This window comes from Chelmon rostratus, chromosome 6, assembly GCF_017976325.1.
Source record: "Chelmon rostratus isolate fCheRos1 chromosome 6, fCheRos1.pri, whole genome shotgun sequence".
Classification (NCBI taxonomy): domain Eukaryota; kingdom Metazoa; phylum Chordata; class Actinopteri; order Chaetodontiformes; family Chaetodontidae; genus Chelmon; species Chelmon rostratus.
Window position 1 is genome coordinate 16,887,089 of NC_055663.1, and position 22,235 is coordinate 16,909,323.

The 22,235-nt window shown below is 44.8% G+C and overlaps 1 protein-coding gene across 2 annotated transcripts in view; it reads left to right on the forward strand.

Moving 5' to 3' along the window:
* roraa (RAR-related orphan receptor A, paralog a) overlaps nucleotides 1–21,069 on the forward strand; it is a 178,718-nt gene extending 157,649 nt beyond the window's left edge. For both annotated transcript variants that reach the window (XM_041938262.1, XM_041938263.1), the window contains 9 exons: nucleotides 10,917–11,002; nucleotides 12,469–12,610; nucleotides 14,872–15,267; nucleotides 15,903–16,024; nucleotides 16,130–16,262; nucleotides 17,265–17,372; nucleotides 18,365–18,475; nucleotides 18,690–18,802; nucleotides 19,216–21,069. In XM_041938262.1, coding sequence (XP_041794196.1) covers nucleotides 10,917–11,002; nucleotides 12,469–12,610; nucleotides 14,872–15,267; nucleotides 15,903–16,024; nucleotides 16,130–16,262; nucleotides 17,265–17,372; nucleotides 18,365–18,475; nucleotides 18,690–18,802; nucleotides 19,216–19,380 — 1,376 coding nt within the window. In that variant the 3' untranslated portion in view covers nucleotides 19,381–21,069. The remainder of the gene's footprint in view (nucleotides 1–10,916; nucleotides 11,003–12,468; nucleotides 12,611–14,871; nucleotides 15,268–15,902; nucleotides 16,025–16,129; nucleotides 16,263–17,264; nucleotides 17,373–18,364; nucleotides 18,476–18,689; nucleotides 18,803–19,215) is intronic.
* Nucleotides 21,070–22,235: the final 1,166 nt, after the last annotated feature.

Below are 22,235 nucleotides of genomic sequence, written 5' to 3' on the forward strand. Positions count from 1 at the left end.
ACGGTCTGCTACAACTGGAGGAGAGAGGGGACAAAGGTGGAGTTGCTCAGCACTTCCTCCACAGTGAATGCAGATTTTTTTAAAAATCACCATAAACTTGTTTGCCAAATGGGCAACATTTTAGAAACTTGTATAAATGGCGATGCATTTTTGAGATAATTCAGTGGGTTTTAAAAAAGGGTTTTATGACCCCAAGGAGAGGCAGCTTGCAGGAACAGGTAATCCTTCAATTTACTTAAAAATGTTATAATTACCAAAGTTGGAGATGCAGTGTTTTCACTGGACAGCACGGTGGGAGAAAAAATATTCAGACTTCAACTTAAGTGGCATTACCACAGTGTAGAAGTACTATATAACAAGTAAAGGTCCTGTATTCAAACCCTTACGTAAATGTGTGTAAGTATTATCAGCAAAACTTTGGTATCAAAAGTTAAACTACTCAGTGTGGAAAAAAAAAAACGGGTCCCTCTGTTGTTTTACTATTATAACTGATGTTTTTAGATTCATTTTACAGCTGCATTAATGTGTGTTACTTTTCACTGCTGTAGTTTTTTTTATATATCAACTAATTCGTAACTAATTTGTATGCTGTTGGCTAGTTTCATCTACAGCAATGCATCATACTCTATAAATCAAAATGTCTGTAGTGTCCCTGTCCTGTCAACTTTTCATAAAAACTGCTTTTCAGCTTTGGGACGATGCATTTTCCAGTTAATCCAGGAGCATTTTTGAATTGTTTTTTTCTATCTGAAGTAAAATCATCTTCTAAATAAGGGAAAACATAATCCTCATCAGAAACATTTAAACTCAAAATCACCAGATTTGGAGATACATGGTTTCCAGTGGACAGGAAGGGTATGAAAAATTGTAATCTGAAAAGTAGCTAGTAACTAAAGCTGTGAGACAAATGCAGTGGAGTAAAAAGTGGTCGGGTAGAAGTATAAATTTGCAGAAAGGGGAAATACTCAAAGTGTAAGTATCTCAAATTTGTAGTTAAGTAAATGTACTTAGTTACATTCCACCACCGTGTTGATATAACTATAATATATAAACATGTAATCTGCTGCAAGCCCATTACATATAATGCCTCAGTCTTCTGGCCCTGATACTGCCAGGAGCAAAATAAGATAAACAGATTGATTTTTAAAACGCCTCGCAAATTTCAGCACATGTAAATATTTTACATGGTCACAAACGAAACATTTCACTTTAATCATTTGAACATTTTGAGGATAAGCCATGCATGATGGAAGAGTTCCCAGTCACTTATTAAGACACTAATAGCCGAGGGCACTGTACAGTATATGGATTAGATAATGGCTGTGCCTCGCTTTAATTTGCTGTCTGCACCTACAAGAGAGGGCCTGGAAAATATGCACGTAGTTAAAAGAAGGGCTCACATGTGGGGAAAGCGGAAAGCGGTCCAGGTAAAAACAGAGCGAGCGAGCCCAGTGAGGCAGGCTCTTTGAGAAAGCTCTTCTTCTGGGGCCCCATGACACCAGTGATCTGTGGAAAGGTTGGATGCCTCTAGTTTCAGCTCTATCTAGCTCTGGATCTTTGAGCAGCAGGATTCAGTATCCCAGCTAATGTAACAAGGCTCATTTGTCTCAATCACACGTCCCTGGAAGTATCGGCTGGCCATTGATGTCATTCATCTTCCCTGTCCTTGCCTGCTCTTGTTCAGCTGATGAAAAACCCAAGACCTTCAAGCAGAATGGCAGAGGTGCTGTAAAAACTGCTCATCAGCCCAGCCGTGAAAACTGTTGAGTAACGGAGGTGCTGTGTGGAGCGTTCGCACAACTGGCAGACAGTAACTTTCCTCATTTCATTAAAGGCAGACAGACTTGCACGTGTTCGGGGCGACTGACTTTTTAATTCTCAGATTTGCTTTGACAATTTTTTTTTAGCATATTGTCATCAAACAGAGAAAACATATTCTTTTATCTTGGCTCCTCGAGGAGCAGTTGTTTGTGTCCACTACCTCAGTCAGTGCACAGCACCAGCGGCAGATAAATTTGGCAGCCTAGTCACAACGATGTTGTTAAAATTATGTGTTTATTTTATTTCTTTATTTTTCAAATTTTATATTATCTTGCTCTCGTTCACAAAACCACAGCACATAACAAAATCTATGTAAGCGGCAGTGATGTAAGAACTCAGATCTCAGTCCAAGTAGCAAGTCTACAGTGTTTAAATACTGTTCAACATGTAGAAGTCTTGCATTCAAAATCTTGCTCAAGTAAAACTATTATCATCAAAATATGCTTGAAGTACCAAAAGTAAAAGTACTCATTATGCAGAATGGCTCATTTCAGAATCATATACAATATATTATATTACTGGATTATAATTAGTGATGCATTAAAGGACCAGTGTGTGGGATTTAGTGACATCTAGGGGTGAGACTTCAGATTGCAACCATCTGGACGCCCCTTGCTTCACCCCTCCCTTTCCAAACGTGTAGGAGAACCCTCAGAAACCCATGAAAAACATTTCCAATTCTACCAATAGATCTCTCTAAATCTTACACGCTGTGTACATATCACTTAAATGTTGCAGCTGGTAAAGGTGAAGCTAATTTTAACTATGGTATATACTGCTTGGTAGCTTAACCTATAATAATACATCATTATTAGATTATTTGTATTTTGTTTTAATAATCTAAATCTGCAAAATAACTAGAGTGAGCTATAATTCCCTGAATTTCCCCAGATGGGGATCAATAAAGTATGTCTTGTCTTATCTTAAAACGTACAATATTTGTCTCTAAAATATAATAGTAGAGGTATAAACTAGCATAACATGGAAATACTCAAGTAAAGTACAACTACCTCAATTTTTACTTAAGTACAATACTCAAGTAAATGTGCCCAGTTACATTCGGTGAACTTGGGCGTTAAAACGTTACAACCATTATGTGAGCTGGGTATTTCCAGAACAATAAAAGAGTCGGCTGCAATAAAATAATATATGTCAATATGATTGTAAAGCTTCTCTAAGCAATCTGGTATCCATTATATCAGGAATAATTCAGGATGACGCGCACTCGTACATAATAAACACTGACGGGGAAGAACACTGCGATGTGCAGCCAGCAGCTAACTGAGGGCTTATTATAATGCTGTAATAATCTGTCCTGTTCTAATGTTACCTGCAGTTTCATGTGCCTTACACAATCACCCCAACATGGCACAATAGAGGAAACAATACGGTATCCCAATTTTTAAAGGGTTATTTTGAATTGTGACACACTGTTAAACTGTGGATCGTCTATATTGTCTTTATTTGTAGAGATACTGCATGATGACATTGCACTGCACTGTTTTTTTCCCCCAAGAAAATTGATATGAAGTGTGTTACGTGAAATAACATTCGCCACTTGATCTATTAGCACATGTGCGCAGTGCTGGCTTCGGCTGATGTCAGCTCCAATGGAAATACTGACTCGCGCCATAACTGGAGGCTTATGCTGAGCTTCCCTCTTCGATGGAGCAAATCAAGATCGTGATTACTATCTGGCCCGTGCAGCAAGTCTGCGTTGTCTGGAAACATGTTTTCCTAAGGAGACCACAGAGGGACAATTACTGTCAGCTGAACTATTCAGCCTGCTCTCCATGTGTGTTCTGGCTGCGTGCCCTTGACCCACTGACCCTGAGCAGCAGCATGAGACTGGCCTCCAGCCTCTCTCCTCTTTCCCCCCACCTCACACCCCCACTCCTCCCCCCAATATCCACCCATAGCTCAGGCATCCAAATAGGAACTTTGCAAATGCCTAAAATGCACACATTAAATGCTCATATTCTCTGTCACCCCTCTGGCAAAAACACCACGCAGGAAGTTGTATGGATGTAAGTTTTGATTTCTTTGTGTGGAACAGTAGAAAAATCCTATTCAAAAACCCACAGCAAGAATCCTGGTTGTCTTACAGAAATGCATACTAATACAGCAATTATAGGAGGAAGGAAGTTGGACAGTGTGGCAGTAGCGAATTCCCTGGTGCAATGGAATAAGGCTCTTTGTTGTTATGTAAAGGTTCCTGCGTGTAATTGCACTGGATGTTTTGAAGGATTCATTATTTATATATTCCTATGTTTTTCGAAAGGAGCCTACTCGGCTGCCGTCCCTGCAGGGAGACGGGGGGGGGGGGCTGAGAGGTGCTTAACTAAGCCACTGTACCACAATGGAGACTTTAACTACTGCCTGCTTAGTTCAAGTGGTCAGAATGTATAGGTACAAAAGCATCACATGGTCCTAAGCTAAATCTTAGAATTCAAACAGCAGCTCCTGCACCAGTCAATCAGTTGGTCCTGTGTGATTTCAGCCTCAGTGATTTTGAGTTTCGGTGCATCCCAGTGCCTTGCTGCACAATGCATGAGTAAAGAAAACAACACACAAGCAACTCTGACTCAGACTCGCGAAGCAAAAACTTCTACTCCCCTTCAAAAATGCATGTCATTATAATCGGGGATGTATCACATTTGAATTTATGAAGGGGCCCAAACCAAATGATCTAAATAGTTAGACAAAGCATGTAAATATTTGCAGCACAGATTTTTTATTCAGCTCTCATGGCTCTCTATGACTAACTAGGGGCTGGTAGAATGCATAAGTGAGCGCTGTCTACAGATTGTATTTTGCCATCAGAGTAAACAGTGTGAGCCTTCCTCCCTCCCGGCACACGCGTACGCCTGCACACACACGCTCGCACACACACAGAAGGGGCGTGCCCTCCGGTCCCCGGCACCCGGGCACAACTTCACTTGTCACCGCAGTCGCAGACAAGAAGGGGGATAGGTGGGGGAAGATGGATAGAGGGAGGTGTGGAGCGATGGGGAGAGAGATTTGAGCTCAGGTGGGGCAGACAGGGGAGGGGAGAGGAGCGCCGCACACATGCTACCCTTCATGGTGCTCGTCTGCTCGGTAAACCCAGGCTTTTGTTGTTTCCCCTAGAGTGCAGGAGCGCAGACTCCCAGTCAGGAAGCTCGTCAATCTTTGCCACAACAACACATAAATTAGTGCCCAAATTACTGTTACGCCGGTGGAGAAAGAGACATGGAGAGAGATGTCTTATGTTGCGGTTTGGGAATACATCTTCCCCTCTCCTGCTCCCCCTCATAGAGGGTGTCAGAATGCACTTCAATAAAACAGTCAAGTAAATACAGGGAGAGACATGAAGAAAGAAGCACTGCTGTGTTGTACAGGCATCTGGAGTTGGGCAGTGTTGAAATATTAATAGGCCTCACACACAAACAAACACAGAGATGAACGCATGAGTTCATCCAAAAAGCAGCCCAGGGCGATGGTCCAGACCTGAGCTTCAGCAAAGTCACCGCACTGCTATGAAGGAATAATGGGGAAAGGCTTAAAGAGCCCATCTTTTGAAACGGAAATATCTCTTCAAATATAGCCAGTCTCTAGTGAAGGGGGATCACAGCTTAGGCAGCTAAATGATTGGGGGGGAATTAGCAAGAAGCAGCATAGAGACATCAAAATGTGTCAATTATGTCTTTCCTCGCTCTAATCCCTCTGGTCAGAATATTTTTTGATGACTTCAGCGTGTTTACAGGTTGAATGGAAGCTGTTTAAAGCGATGACATAGAGCTGTGGTCTGCAGGTGAATTTCTGCACAGCGCCGTTTGCTCACTTCGTGCTGCAAACCAGCAAATGCCATTAGAACGGCTCGGTGGTAACACGCCAGCAGCCCCCGATCCCTAAACAAATAACACATTTATACTATTCAGCCTGTGTTCCGTGCCACAACTGTCCTTTGCCGCTGACATTCAAATAACCTTTCTTCTGCTGCATAAATGGGAATAAAAAAGTATTGTGTTGTGCGACTTCACATGACAGCAGAGCCCTGGCAGATGAAAAGTAGCAGAATTCTGATACCAGCTCTTGTTAGGCTGTCGTCTCTCTACAGCTAGATCTGACTGTCATGGGTATCTGTTTAGAGAAGACTCTGTTTATCAACCGACAGCTGATCTCCACCGCCAAATGGGAAGTTGGTCTAGCGAAATGAATGGTTGCATGTGATGATGGGGGAGCGTTGCTTCGTGCACATTTGCGAGCCAGTTCATTGCACGTTGACCATGCAAATGCAAATGCTGTTTTTTTTTTAAGAAAATCTGCTTTTGTTTAACTGTCCTGAGAGCAGGCTTGTGAGCCTTATAAGCTTTTGTTTGGTCTTGTTGCAAAATATTATAAAATGAAAATGTGTTAACACAGTTTGTCTGATGGTAGAAGGATTGTTAATCTGTTCATAATGCTGTGCCCTGTCCAGTTCCTTACATAATCTCTGACATGAGCCCACTGGCTTGCGTCACTCTGTCATTGACAGCTGTCAACACAACACGGCCGAGCCACACACACACACACACACACACACACAAGCAGACACACACACACACACACACACACACACACACACACACATGCACATGGAAGCAAATGCATTTTTCCCCCCAACTGCTGTCTTTCGTAATGATGTGCATTGTGATTGAGCCAATGAAAAAAAAGTTCTGCCTGTACAGAACAGTATAGAAGCCTTGATTCCAGACCTCATTTATTGTGCACATCTATCATGAATCATCAGGCCATGAGAAAATGATTTAATGGTCCAATCGAGTAATGGGTTAAGCTCTCAGCATTATGACGGTGGCCTGGGCATGGGTCTGTAATGTAAGGGATAATCTTAATCCTTCAACGTTATGTCAGTAGTCCAAGGGTTCAGTGGGAACAGCCAGGAGATTTTGACGAGTGATTTTCCATGTTTGCAAAAGCCTGCAGGATTTTGAGTTTTACTTTGTGGATGGTGCCAGCGTGCTATGTTGAAAATTTGAACAACATTATTTTAAACAATATGACAGGAATCAAAGAATGATAACAGGAAGCTATATAAAATGTTTGTTTTTATCCAACAAGAATATAACCCACTGTAACAGGTCCTCTTCAGTGCATGCTAATTGTTTTTCATCAGGAATTTACACTGCATAATGGCCAGAGAACCAGCATTTCTAAATATTTATTCACTAAATAAGAATTTTTCATTGTATTTCTCAGCTTCATGATGTTATTATGTGTTGAGTGAAGCAACACTACATTTGCAGTGCATGCGGAGGAAGTTCTCTGTCTGACAGTGTCATTGTCAGTGTCTATTGGTTGTTTAGAATAAAATAAACTACGACAGGGCCTCTGTAAGCTGCTAGTGTGCATTTTCCAAATTGTTCTGGGTGTTCACATTTGACTGTCAGTTTCCAGCTCTTTGATAATATGGCATAGTTTTAGCAGTAGGCTGATTTCAGGGCTGTGGAGAAGACAGTGAAGGGCACTGGGTGAACATGCAGAGGCCTCGCTGCCCTATTGTACATGTGCTCTGAGTGACACGTCATCCCCTCAAAGGGCCTGCTAGTGTGGTGAATCAGTGTCCTTGAACTGCTCAACCACAGACAAAGAACAAGCTTTAGCATTCGGCTTGACTGTCTCCGCTCTCTGCCATGCCCATTGTCCGAGGCACCCACGGCAGGCTGCAATGCTGCGCACAGGAAATCAGTCTTGAGCCGCCGTCCGGCCCTTATGGTTATGCGCGTGGTGCGATCGTGCTGCGGTGTGATTCGTACATAATCTCGCCGTCTCAGCAGGTGTCTTTGAAGTGGCCCGCGCGCAGAGGCCATCTCGCAGTGCTGTGAGGAGCGGCAGGCTGCTGGGATGGGCTTTAGCATGGCTGCCCGTCTAACTGTGCCTGGCTTTGATGTCGTAAACAGAGCAGGCAGGGCTGGCTGGCAGGGAAGCAGGCAGGCAGGGAGGCAGGGAGGAAGGCAGGCAGGCGCGGTGAATGGGATCAGTGGCACTGCGCTGGTCAAGCTCAAGCGAGCCAGCAGCTGCCTGTTTCACACCAAGAGGCAGTTAACACCGCAGCTCATGTCAATAGATATTGACTGCCAGATTGGGAGTGCTCATAAGTGCAGGCCTTTTTGTTTGACTGACTCTCATGTGTGAATTCAGTTTAAATCATCCTCAGTGTCTGAAGGGCAGCTCAGGGGCCCCCATGACCAGTCACTCAAGAGGACAACTTGCAGTCATACAGATATACAAATATTGACTTAGGCTGATGGTGTAGGTGACTTCACGGTGTATTTGATCTCCATTGTGTCACTGCTCTGTATTTATTCTCTTTGACCCTCTGCCCCCCCTCTGTGTCTTTTTGAAAGCAGCTTATCCCAGTGTGGAAATAACTATATGTTCAGACTGAGGTCTTTTCTCATACAAGAAACTACAGAGCCTGCCTCAGCCGGTCCAGAGACAAACCCTTTTTACTGTTGAGTGCACTGAGCATCCAGGGGCTTGTGCAACGGTGGAGTGAGAGGGTGTTAGCTGGTGAGGCTGTGTGCACTCAGGGCCTTCCTGCTGCAGATAGGGCTTTGTGAGGCATTCTCGTGTATGTGTATGCCCTGCCCGGCCTGGCACCCCCGCGTCTCTACTCCCACTGCTTTCACCTGATGTGGCACAGCCTCTGTCAGGCCTGAGCGAGCGCCCAGCCAGCTTCGCTTCTTCAGGAGAGATGAAGGCATCTCACAGCTATGCTGTGGGGGTGGGGAAGCTAGCAGCAGCCTAAGCCTGGAGCTATCAGAGGCTGGAGCTCAGAGCCAAAAGCCTGTGGGCTGGATAGGGTGGGTGGAAGCTTGGCTTAACTTGGCAAGACAACCATAGCCACAGCCCTGCACTGCCACCCAATGGCTGGGGCCCATCACTGCAACCTTTAGTTCACCATAACCACAGCTAGTCATAATTACAGCACGCTTCAGTTGTTGTGAGTGCATGTCAGAACAAATTATGTAAGTAATGAGGCTGAAAATGCTAAAGGAGTCGAAACACACTGCACTGCTAATGCTCATGCAGGGAGAACACAAAAACAAACAATAGAGTGCACTCATACAGAGATAGACCTAACCGAAATAACAAGCAACTGTGCACAGTAAGGAAAAGATTAATTATAAATTAACCCTCTCAGTTAGGTTGTCAAAGCCCGCCTCCTGCCTGGATTTCGCTCTAATCCGGGCCGACGAGGTGCAGTGCCCTCTATTGTATGTGAGAATCACAAATCGCAGGAGGTGTTGTCTGGAGGAGAATTAATTGTGCATGTTCTACCACTCCCTTTTGTTCATTTTGCTAAAATGTAGGCTAATTCCATGTAAACATGGCCGGTCTTGTTGACTCCAGCAGGGCAAGGAGAACAGACACAGATTCCTGAATGAATAGAGTGTGGCTCCGGGGTTAGTGGATTAGAGGCTCTGTGTTGAGGGCCTCTCGCGGGCATGCCTCGGGGACAAGGACATTATCCACATGACACATTACAAGCTCCTAGGCCGATGATTAAAATGGGCAGGGATCTCTGGATTGAACCCTTGCAAAAGTACTTTTGATGTGATCAAACTAGTTTAAAGAGGTTGGTTGTTAAGGTGTACGAGGGATATTAGAAGCTTCTAGTCTTGGGAAGAGACATGAGGCTCGATAGTAGACAGTTAGGCCTGGCTGGAGGGGAGAGGCTGATGTAACACTTTGACATAGTGAATGTACCACCACTTTTTTTAATTATTATCATTTTCACTGCATCTTATTAAGGCAAAAAAATCATAATATTCCTCCCCTAATTGGTATAGACTTGTGTTGCAATATCTTCGTGCATTCTGATTGGTCGGCTGCATGGCTGGTTGGAGAAAACCATTACATTGTGAGAAAATATCCCGCGGTGATCTTTCCTCGATTTAGATCAGATAGTGGAGTTCGTCTGGCGCTGCAGTGCACTGTTGGGATGGTGGGACTGAGATGTTGGCGATGTGGAGGAGGGCTCCAGATAGAGATCTCTGGGGGGAGAGAGAGAGAGGGGTAAGACAGAGGGGGAGGTGGAGGTGGAGAGGGATGTAGCATCAGTGGCTGCAGTGATAAAGCTGAGAGCAGTGGGACGAGCTGGGAGTTCTGCGTCTCTGATGTCTGTGTGTTCTGTCTGTTCTGTTGTGTTGCCCTGTGGTCCGCTCCTGAAGAGAAGGCCAACGATGGATGAGGCCTGTCCTCTGTGCGCTTTTGTCCTCTATGGCGGGTGAATCACAGGCCTGTCAACAGCACAACAACACAGCCAACCCTCCCCAACTGAACACAGTCACTGCCACCGCTCCATCCAGCACAGTGGGACTGTTATGATTCTTTGTGGCCGCAGTGGATTTACTCCTGAGGTTTTTATGGTTTTGAAGTTTAAGAGGCTTCATGAAGTCAAGTTTTCCAACGGCGAGTGTGTGCCTTCATGTGGCCAAATGAGCCCTAGTCATTGCATAAGGCTAGTATTAGTGCTACTGTGGTGTATTAGGGTTTGTGGGTAGCTGGGGTTTCCCTTATGCAAGTTGTGTTTGGGATGCAAATTGACACCATGTTTACATTAGCTGCTTGTGAGGACTTAAAATGGCCTCCTTCCATTTACACACATGGTCTATTTCCATCACTTTTGGGGACATTACATAGACTTGCATTCATTTTTAGGAGACTCACACCAACCATAACCACTGCTTGCCTAACCCTAACCCTTACCCAAACCCTAACCCAAAATTGATTAATTTACATCATGGGGACTTGCATTTTTGTCCCCATTAGGAAGATGAGTCCCCACAATGTGACTGTGTAAACTTATCTATGTCCCCACAATGTGGCAATACAGGTCCACACAGCCGCACACACACGCCACTCTGTAAATATTCTGCTAATGCTCTGTGGAAGTGAGGATTCAAAAGCCACCGGATGAGATGTTTTTAGAAGCACAGTGCTCTTTCATGTACCAACATGGATCCACGGTGAGGGTGTTGTACAGTGACTTGTGACAGCAAAATGTTGATTTTTTTTTTATTTCTTTCATTTCCTTTTCTTCTCTGCAGCTCAAATCGAAATAATTCCCTGCAAGATCTGTGGAGACAAATCATCAGGCATCCATTACGGCGTGATAACATGTGAAGGCTGTAAGGTAAGCATCAAGAGACCGAACCTGTTTGTGTCATGGGATGTAGCGTGTGTGTGTGTGTGTGTGTGTCTGTGTGTGTGTGTGTGAGGGACAGGGGAGCCGGGGAGGTGGAAGACGGGGAAAATTGGCCATGTAAAGAAAAGTTGCTTGCTAGGAAAAACGTAAACGAAAAATGTTGCTGAAGTTTCACGATGATTTGGAGCGGATCTGCGAAGTGTGAACACAGAAATTAAAGTGGTCAAGCACTACAGAGGACATCACAGATAACCACAATTAGTAGGACAAAGTCATTCTCTGGCTTGCTCTGCCTTTCCCTCCCAGGGACATGTCTTTTCACTGTTTCTTTTCTTTTCTTTTTTTTTTTTTTTTTGCTTCTGCTGCAGCCTGCTCTTCTTGAAATAAAATGATCAAAAGGAGAGTGCTTTGAATTATAGCAGATTGTTGGCTGTTTGCTACAGTGTTGCTTCCATTGAAGCCGCCTTTTGTACTGTTTCAAATGCACCAGCCATTCACAGTGAGGGGAATTTTGTGCTTAGAGTGTATTCTTGTCCCTGTGCTTGTCACCAGGCACATCATTAGCATTCCTCAGCCAGCCTGCACCTTTGCTGTTTGCTCCTGTGTGTGTGTGTCTGCGTGTGTGTGTGTGTGTGTTGGAGAGAGAGAGGGAGATAGAGAAAGAGAGAGAGGTTCCTTTCAGCTGTTCTTCCCAGTGCTCCTCTCCCTCACACAGGAGCCGCAAGGAACAAAACACTAAAGAATAAACTGCTGAAATCTATCTTTAATGATTGCTAATTAGTCCAAGGCAGAGAGGCCTTTAATGATATGTGCGAGTACAAAAGTTTGGACCATAAATCATAGCATTATTAAAGAGTGCTGCTTGTCACAGGCAGTTATAGCCTGTTTCCATAATGGCTTCCATTATAAAGCAACTTGGCAGCTGTCAGCTGTTTTCTTGTAATTAAACAGCCAATGAGCAGCTAATTAAGACATATGTGTATGGAGCAGTAGAGTGGGGCATGTTAATGATGTGCTGGAATCAATTCATTAAGTCAAAGGATGAGGAATCCAGTCGGTGTGCATTCGCAATCCTTTAGCACTGCACATGCCAGTGCTGCGTTAATCAACACTAATAACCCAGCTGAAGAAAAATACCAACCACTGTTATCAGTCCTACCAAAACACACCACCCTCCTGCTGCACACGCTGGTGAAACGCAGCGCTTTTTGAATGCCAGATATTACAGCCTAACAGCCAGGAAAACACCATCAGAGTAGTGTTATTATCTAATCTGTTTGGCAGAAGTAAAATGAAAATATCACCGCTGGGAATACAATAAATCACTATCAATCAGTAATGAATTCTGTCAGCACTAAAACACTACGATGCCACGGATTGATTCTTCAGTCTCAGAACATTTTCCCGCCCACGGTGGTAACCCGAGGTGTTTCCATGCCCCTTTTCCTGCGCAGGGCTTCTTCAGGAGGAGTCAGCAGAGCAATGCAGCCTACTCGTGCCCCCGTCAGAAGAACTGCCTGATCGACCGCACCAGCCGCAACCGCTGCCAGCACTGCCGGCTGCAGAAGTGCCTGGCAGTGGGCATGTCACGAGATGGTAAGTGCTCGATGGGTGAGGTGGGCGGATACAGCAGGGTGCCGGGGTGAGCAGGGAGAGGTGGAGAGTGCAGGTTCAAGCCCTTGTGTGGGCAAGAATCTGCTCTGCTGTAGGTCCTTTGGACCAGTGCTTCAGGGGTGCTGTGGTGGACTCTGACCTTCCTATGAAGGCAGGCAAGAGAGAAAAGAAGTGTACTCATGGGGATCGTTATATCAAGTGTCATTTTGTTGGTGATAGTGTATATTGAGGGCTTGTTATTTATAAGAAAAAGCAATCCATGAATGTATGGATTTATTTTGATTTAAAAGAATGAGTTTAGGCTGAAGGGAAAAAAATCAGTTGCACAAAAATTTGAATGATCTTTGATCTTGATTTTAATACCATTTACATTGCAGCCACTATGTGGTATATACACTTTTTTTTTTACTGAGAGTGACTGATCAGCAGCTCTAGAGTAAAAATCTATGCATTTTTCAGAGAAAATCAGTAAAAATTAGCTATTTTAACACCTTAGCTCGCAAAGCAACTGCTTAGCTAACTGCTAGCCTTTCAGTAGCTACGAACACCTGTGCGTGTTACTTTGTGTTTATCCTTGTTGTTATTTGGTTGTCTATTCATGGCCCTATATTGATGTGGCACCGTATATTGAATCCTAGTGGAGACACAAAGAAAACACACACAGATAACGACTGCCATTATTCTCAAAGAGACACAACAGACATATCCCAAGAAAATTGTGACTGGAACACATGCTACGACATCAGTCCATGTTCATTGTCTGCCAGTAGCAGGTGAGTGCTTTGTCAGTGGGACTAATTTGTTGCCGTGATAGAAACTAGGTTTGATGAAATAGGAGGCTGTTAAAAGTTGTCATTAGTGCTGCTGCAGCTGAGATGCAGCAATGGGAGCACACAGGTGGGGATGTGTGCTGAAGAGCTCCTGCTGTGCCAGGCCGGTCCAGACTGGGCTGGACCAGACTTGGCTGAGCTGAGGAGATTATGTCAGAACAGAGCAGATCTATTATGTTTTTTTGTTTTTTTGCTAAAACACACACGTGAAAACTTGAACATACATGCACCAGAGGCTGGCACGTCGTTATGCACCCTACTTTGCTTAAACTCGGATATACACATGCATACATATTCATGAGTGTGAGTGAACACAGAAGTACATTAGCACTTATGAGTGCCTTTGCGTAGCCACACACATTCTCACATGCACATACACACACACACACACACACTCAGGACAGACGAAGGTGACTCTTGCCTTCACTCAACACACCAGAGCCCATCTGCCCGCACTCTCCTCTGCATCGCTCCACTCGCTTTCCACTGTGCGTAGACAAACACGCACACACGCACACACACACACACTGTGACCGGCTGACATACTGCCAGGCCACCAGAACTCTGGCCAAGGAGTCTCATTCTCAGCACCACTGTTTAGTCTGGAAACCTTGAAACAGGAGGCAGCGACATAGCCTGCCTCATGTTTGAGTGGCTGGTGAGCTGTTAGTCACTTCCCACCTCTGCCTCTGCGCTTATGAAGCTGTTCACTTTTGTCATAATTTCTGTCGCTACTGAACCCTCCTGAAATACGAAGATTTGCTTTTCTTGTCATCTACGTTATCTGTTAAAAGAGTCTTGTGGATTATGGTGCTAATAGCGCGCGTCTTTTGGTCTAATGGTAACATGATTTGAACGTAGATTGGAGGAGTATTACTGTGTGAGGGGGGGGCGCAGCCTGACAAATGATCTCTGTATGTGGCACATAATTTATAGCAAGCAGGGAATTAATGTGCCTCGAAAAATCTCCAATTCCATCAGTTTCCCTTGTTGTCTCAACAGGTCGTTTTGTCTCAGCGATGTATAGTGTGAGATGATCGATTTGTTCTGCAATTCCAGTTTTTCAGTCTCTTTCTAGACATGACTGTCAGTATCTGTAAACAAGACTAACGGAGACTTAATTCAGGAAAATTATTGAAATAAGTCTATTTGTGTTGGTAGCCTAACCCACTGGTGAGGTTATCTTTACTTCTCTGAGGGTAAAATGTTAAGACTCACTGATAAAATGAAGAAAATGAAAGAATGTACGTGCTCATTATTATTTTGAGCACAAGTTATTATCACTTATTTCTGCTAACTTCATGCAGGGAGCCCGCTAGGTGCCACGTATGGAAAATAAACAATGCCATTCAGTTAAATGTGACCGTGATGTTTCACTCGAGTCTCATGCGTGTTTTGTCTTGCTAATTGCAGCAGTGAAATTCGGCCGCATGTCGAAGAAGCAGCGAGACAGCCTGTACGCCGAGGTCCAGAAGCACAGGCTGCAGCAGCAGCAGCGTGACCACCAGCAACAGCCCGGAGAGGCGGAGCCGCTCACACCTAGCTATGGCCTCTCGGCCAATGGCCTCACAGAGCTCCATGACGACCTCAGCGGCTACATGGACGGTCACACCCCCGATGGCAGCAAACCAGACTCGGCGGTCAGCAGCTTCTACCTGGACATCCAGCCATCTCCTGACCAGTCAGGCCTGGACATCAACGGCATCAAGCCGGAGCCCATCTGCGACTTTGCCCCCGGCTCTGGCTTCTTCCCTTACTGCTCCTTCACCAACGGAGAAACCTCCCCCACCGTGTCCATGGCTGAACTAGGTAAGGAGCAGGAGAGAGAGGCAGGGGGAGACGAGAGGAGAGACAGCAAAATGGAGGAGGGGGGAGAACAACTCAACCGTGGGGCAAACGACACAAAGGTTGCTTAAAATAGCAGGAGGTTGGAGACTCATCTCCAACACTCATTAAAAGAGCCTCTTTTTTGTAATTAGTTTCCATTAATTAGGGCCAATCAGGATCCAGCAGGGCAGGCGTCTGGGGAAATCATTTTTTTAGGCTCCCCTGTGCCTAGGAACTCCTTTTAACAGATGTGTTTTCAAAACCATTTAAATTCTTATACTCAATATTTCTCTCAGAGAAAATGTGACCTTTGTTTCAAGTGAGTAACGTGGCGCCCCTCCTCCTCTCCATGCATTTGTGTCATAACTAGATTGGCTTTGCCTCAACCTTAAGTTATGAGCTTCCTGCAGGCAGTAAAGGGAAATGTCAACAAGCCTTTTCCCAGTCAAAAAAGCCCACGCGTATCCGCCTCTCCTCCTTCTTGAAAGCTCAGTAAATAAATCTTCCTTTCCTGTGGCATATTTCATCAGTGAGGTCTTCACTTTCACATAGCCTTGTGAGCAACATCCAGGTCTCGACTGTGATCTTCGGGGTTTGTGACGATGCTTGTATTGCAGAGCACCTGGCCCAGAACATCTCCAAGTCACACATGGAGACATGTCAGTACCTGAGGGAGGAGCTGCAGCAGATGACCTGGCAGGCCTTCCTGCAGGAGGAGGTGGAGAGCTACCAGAGCAAGGTAACTCCACCGCAGCCGGGCTCGTGCCGGCCTCCGCCGCGGCTACAGTAATCAAATCCATTGTTTTAAAGCAGATAACCCACTCTCTGTCCTATCTGTTCTTAGCCCCGGGAAGTCATGTGGCAGCTGTGTGCTATCAAAATAACAGAGGCCATTCAGTATGTGGTGGAGTTCGCCAAGCGCATCGACGGCTTCATGGAGCTGTGTCAGAATGATCAGATAGTGCTGCTGAAAGCAGGTATGACAGCCTGTCAACATGGCCCGCTGCCGTCAAACTCACCCACCACCACCTCCACCCCCCCCCCCCCCCCCCTCTGGCATTGTCACAAGGGCGTAGCTGACCTGACTGCACAAAGCCCTCTTCTTCACACGCACAGACAGTGTCACAGAGAGGAGACCCCACCCTGTCTGTTTCCCCCTCTCTGTCTTTGTCGCTCTCTGTTTTCCTCTGTTCATTACATACATAGCAGGGATGGACACAGCATTAGATAAGCACTGTGTTGCTGAGCTCAGATAATACCTATCATGACGGCTGCCATTTCCCTTCTCTTTCCCCAGATGATGTCTACTTACTCAAACTGCGCTCATGAAGACGTACTTACAGAATATTAAATGCAGCCGTGGCTCGGTGCACACTGTCACCTATATTGATGCATAAATACAAATGCTCACGCAGATACAAACGTACCGCACATGCAGCAAACAAACACCTCTCCTGGGTCTTTCCCTGAGTATTATTTACATTAGCACAGCCAATATGAATAATGAAATAAAGACTGAGATCCCTTGTCAGACATGACATTTTAAAACAGTAGCATCTCCTTAGAGGCAGTAATGGCTTCTGTTACATATTCTTGATCCTCTTATCCACTCCCACAGAGTGGTACAAATTGCAGGATGGAAAAAATTCCCGTACCTATCTTGCTAAATAAAGGTTGAATGAATAAGCACTGTCACTACTGAATGAAGCGCAATTTTTATCTGGCATGTCATTATGGAAGAATAGCCTTCTGTCTATGATATTATCATCTGCAGAGGTGTTTTTTTTTTTCTCTCCCTCTGACGGCAGGCTTCTTTATTTCAAAGTGGTTGTGTTACTCATGTTGTAGAAGAATAGCACAAAGCACAATCATGTGTTTTGCATCCCTGACTGATGTGTAACTGTTAGGGAAGAAGAAAAAAAAAAACGAAAAAGAAACAAAGCTCAGATTCAGCATCTTGTTCCTGTCTGTCTCCACAGGCTCTTTGGAAGTTGTGTTTGTCAGAATGTGCCGTGCCTTTGACTCGCAAAACAACACAGTCTATTTTGATGGAAAGTATGCCGGACCTGATGTGTTCAAGTCATTAGGTAAGTGGAGTGGGTGTGCTCGTGCGGGTGCGTGCATGTGCACGTCTGAATGAGTTTGCATGCGTGTGTTTGTATGCTGCTGCGTTTGTGTGTGTTTCTTACAGTGCCTCACTCCTTCCCTCAGTGTAACAGCCAAAATTAGAGTCTGCTGTTCTGTTCTACACAATGCTGAAGGCCTGGAAGCAAACTCTGAGCACTCATCCCTGCCTCACCTGGCATTGCTGTCTCTGCAACGGTTATTTATGGTAGAACAGAGACGTTAGTGAGGCTCCGCTGCATATGGCTCCTGTAACTGTGGAATAAATAAAGCCAGACGGAGTGTCTTTAGGGAGGGCGCTATCAAAACCATCATTGATAGTCTGACATAAAACATCTCAGGCAAAAGCAAATAGCATTCGTGTTTGACTGCCATGACATTAGTAAGACTCTCCACCATGGATTTTCTCGCATTTCCAACTGCCGTTTGACGAAAAAAAAAAATGCAAATGCGTCCCATAGTGGCAGTAAAAATGCTGAATTCTGTTTCGCTGTGCGAGTCTACCATTCTTTGCAGCTCCCCGCTTGCGTGTGCATATGAGTGAGCATGTGTAGCTGTCCCAGCTTCGAGAGTCCCAGCGTCCTGTGCGCTCTGCGCAGAGGGGTCCGCAGAGGGGGAGGCAGAGTGATGGGCTTCCCGAGCCGCGGTGGCATCCGCCTGTCTCTTTCTATCCTCGATAATTGATTTAACTAAAAGCCTCAATAGTGACCTCATTTTGGCTTGCATAACACCACCCAACTGCCAAAAGTGACTCGTCTGGGAGGCAAAACTCAGTAAAAGCATTGCCTGTTCTGCTTAAGACGCTCCCATGTGCTGTCAGCATGCCGCTCTTTTTCATTCCTTCCCCTTCCTCTCCCCTCCCCGTGTGCCTCTCTCCCAATAAAGATCAAGAGTGAATGTTGTTCTTTGGTCTTCCTCATCCTAAGCCCTCTCTCTGTGTCCTTTGCTGTGGCAGGCTGTGACGACTTGATCAGCTCCGTCTTCGAGTTTGGGAAAAACTTGTGTTCTATGCACCTGTCTGAGGATGAGATCGCCCTGTTCTCCGCCTTTGTGTTGATGTCTGCTGGTAGGTGTCACTCACAGTGCAGAGAGAGAGAAAAAAAGGTAGACACACATTCACCACAACAAGGAGCACTGTTGCCCTCCTGTTTTTCCTCTATCAGTTATTATCTTATATTAGAGGAACTGCGTCATTACTTTTCACAGTAGCCAAGTTGACTGTGACGGAGCCTGCGGCGTGTTGGTACGGCAACAAAAAGTTGTGATAATTTGCCTTCCAGACCGGTCCTGGCTCCAGGAGAAGGTGAAGGTGGAGAAACTCCAGCAGAAGATCCAACTGGCCCTCCAGCACGTCCTGCAGAAGAACCACAGAGAGGATGGTATTCTTACAAAGGTACAACGCGATGCAGCACACACTCCATCCATTATCCCTTAAAGTGGCTGTCTGCTAAGCATGCTGTAAGATTGTAGCAGTGTAATCTCCCACAGTTTCGCGTCTTTATCTGCAGGTCATCCACCACTTTTAGTGCGTTAGATTGAACAAGCACAGATTTCAGGGGATGCAGTCGTAATGTTACATGAAATGCCTTTTTATCAGTCGAGAAGTGGTAATTTATCAATCGCACCAGCTCCATAATATGCAGTGTCAACTTTTCCTCGTGCCTTAGCGCTTGTCTCAATATTTACAAGTCTGTTTGCCCCTGTGTGAGAGGGAATACACTGTAGGGAGGTATGTTTTTCACTACCATTGCTCCATGTCCTTGCTTCCCTGTGAATCTAAACAGCCTGTCTCCTCTCTCTCCACAGTTGATATGCAAAGTGTCGACACTGCGAGCGCTGTGCAGTAGGCATACAGAGAAGCTTACAGCTTTCAAAGCAATATACCCAGACATTGTGCGTGCCCACTTCCCCCCCTTATACAAGGAGCTGTTCGGATCAGACTTTGAGCAGTCCATGCCCGTTGACGGGTAGCAGCCCTGCCAGGTGCCAGTGTGCCCACCGTAGGGGAATGTGGAGGAGGAATCTGAGACACTTTATTGGTGCCCTGCACAAACCAGAGCGGACAGATGGCACGCTGTTCAACTTCTTCTTTTACATCGGAGGGGAGGGCTTAGGGAGTTGATCCTCAAGGTTTACTTTATTGAATTTAGTTCTCTTTGGAAGACTTGTGGGACCCAACGCCCCATGGGACATGAAGAGGAGATAGGGACAAATAATTTCTGTCTGGTTGAACTTGACCCTCTTTTGCGCATTTCTAACGAGGAACTCATGATTCACTTCATTTCATTCATCCATTTTCACCCGTATTTATTGCATCACCCTCATTATGATTCATCTGACTCGTATGAACAATTAATGAGTCACTTTTGGAATTCAGATAGCTGATGGCGTCTTCAATGAGGAGACGAACCCACAGCAGTATTATTTTTCAGGTTGCACTCCCAAAACAGTTTAAGCATTCTCATATTCCGAACCTTCAATGGTTTTGTCCCTAGATCTGCTTCATACACTATGTCCCCGAATTGAAACAAAGAGCCGATAAATGCGCACATTTTGGTCAAGTTCAGCCGCTTTTCTCTTGTGTTCAGCCGTATCTTTCGGACGCAGTTCCTGGAATGAAAACTCACAGCGACTTTGAGGGGAGGGTCTGTCGGCATGGTGATGCAATCGGCACCTCTCTGTGGACAATCGTTTAAAAAAAGAAAGAAAAAAAAAAGAAACATAGAATTCTGGTAATTCTAATGAAAACGCAATGATTTTAGCTGTCAAGGACTCCATCCACCATTGTTGCATAGTGAAATCATGTAAGGCCATCTGCTATTAATCCTTCTCTGGACAGGTGCCCTGGAGAAGCACAGGGCACCAACACAATGAAAAGGGTCCATTCCACCTGTTTTATAATGTACTACAGGGTATATGGTCATAGTACTTACTATACAGAAAAAAGTAATGTTTATAGAATCTATTTTAAATAACATGTATGATATTAGTAGTTAGACCATTCTTAATTGTTGAATTGATAAGGCACTTTTATTTACACCTTTCTTTAATTTAAGACTTGTATATTTACCTAGTGATGTGTTGCATGTGCACAAGAAATACAAGTTGAACCATGGTCACAGAGGCTAGTCCTGGGAGCTGCAGATGACACTGGTCTGGAAGTGTAAGGGCTGTCTGTTAGGATTGCTGGCGTGGCTAGTGGTTGGTGAACAAAGAGGCACGGCTGAGAAGGCAGGTCAGAGAAGCTCCATCACCTGTTACCTCAACAACCGCCTGTCGGACACCTGTCAAAACGTAGCTCTGATACTCCTTTTAGCGAGGGCGCGCGCATGCAGCGGTGGCCAACAAACCTTGCAGTGATGTTTCAGCGCCGGTGGCGTCAGCAGACCTGGATTGAGCAGCATTCGTTCAAACCTTTTTTTGTCCAAATATTTGATGCTAACTTTACTGTGGAAAACCTCACACATTATGTAAAGAAGAACATGAAAATCAAACATTATCGCAGCCAGATCTTACAAATCAATAGCCGTGAGGTCGGACTGGGAAGATCACGCGCAGACTGTAATCCAATTGTTCCATCTAGTGGAAGGCAAAGATACAGCAAGCGAGTCCAGAGCCCGAGCCTGTACAAAGAGACGAGGTCTAACTTAAAAGCACATTTATGAGCCTCTTTGTTTTGTTTTGGGGTTTTTTTTTGTTGTTGTTTTTGAGTGACTTTATCTGCCTTCTCACCGCAGCCTCAGCCCAGCAACGCCACAACAGGACACAGAAGGAAACAGTGAAGGGAAAGTGAATATTCAAAGCCTTGTCTGGTAGTAAAGCTTCTATTTTTGTAACATGTTTTGGTTAATAAACTCATGAAAGAGAACGAGGGAGAGAAAAAGATGTCAGGTAGCACTAAACTATATTCCCGCAATAATTAGACTAGCTGTTGTTTGTACGATTAGGGGAGAAACATAAAAATGGTAGGACAAGTGCTATTTTCAGAATGCTTTGTTGTTGTGTTTCTGTTTTGTTGAGTGTGTCTTTCTTGTCAGTGTGGTAGTAAAGTGGTAGAACAAAAAACCCTGGATGTGCCAAACAGTAGTCGTTGCTTCCGCTTTCCAGTCTACTCGTCGATAACGTAGAATGGATTCCTAAGACATTCCAGCAATCTCAGTAGCGGCTCCTAGAAATATCTTTAAAGAATAAAAAAAGAGCAAAAAAAAAACAAAAAAAAAGAGAGGGAGAAAGAAAAAAGCTGAAAAAAAGTGATATCCCTTTAGAAACCCAACAAAGCATGTTAACACATCTGTCACCAACCGTAACATAGAATCCAGTTGTTTGTCTTCTGTTTTTTTCTGTTTGCACACGATCATTCCTCTGCCGTGCAATTTGTATGAGGCGTTAATGCCTTGTGCTGTCACCCCTCAGGGACGAGTTTCTTTTGCGCTTTCTCTTTTGAGAGGACATTTGTTTGTACTCATTAGGTTTAGTTTGTGCTTCTGTCAGGGATGTTCCATGAGAAGGGGTCGGGATTAACATTTGACTATTCATCGGCGAGTGGTTCCGAATTTTGCTTCACAGATGTCCCAAAGGGGCCTCCAGCCACTCAGAGACCACCACTGCACCCCCTACGGTCAAGTTCAAGAGCACTCATGCAAGAAAAAAAAACAAAACATCACTTTTACAAACCGCAGTTTTATCAGTACGCAGCATATTCCTGTCACACAAAAATCTGTTTTGGTTTCAAATGGTGTCATCAGGGTCTTTAAAAATGATAACCCTCTTTGTTAGAAAAACCAAATATTCTTATGCAATACTAAATCTGTTGTGTTTGGGTTGTA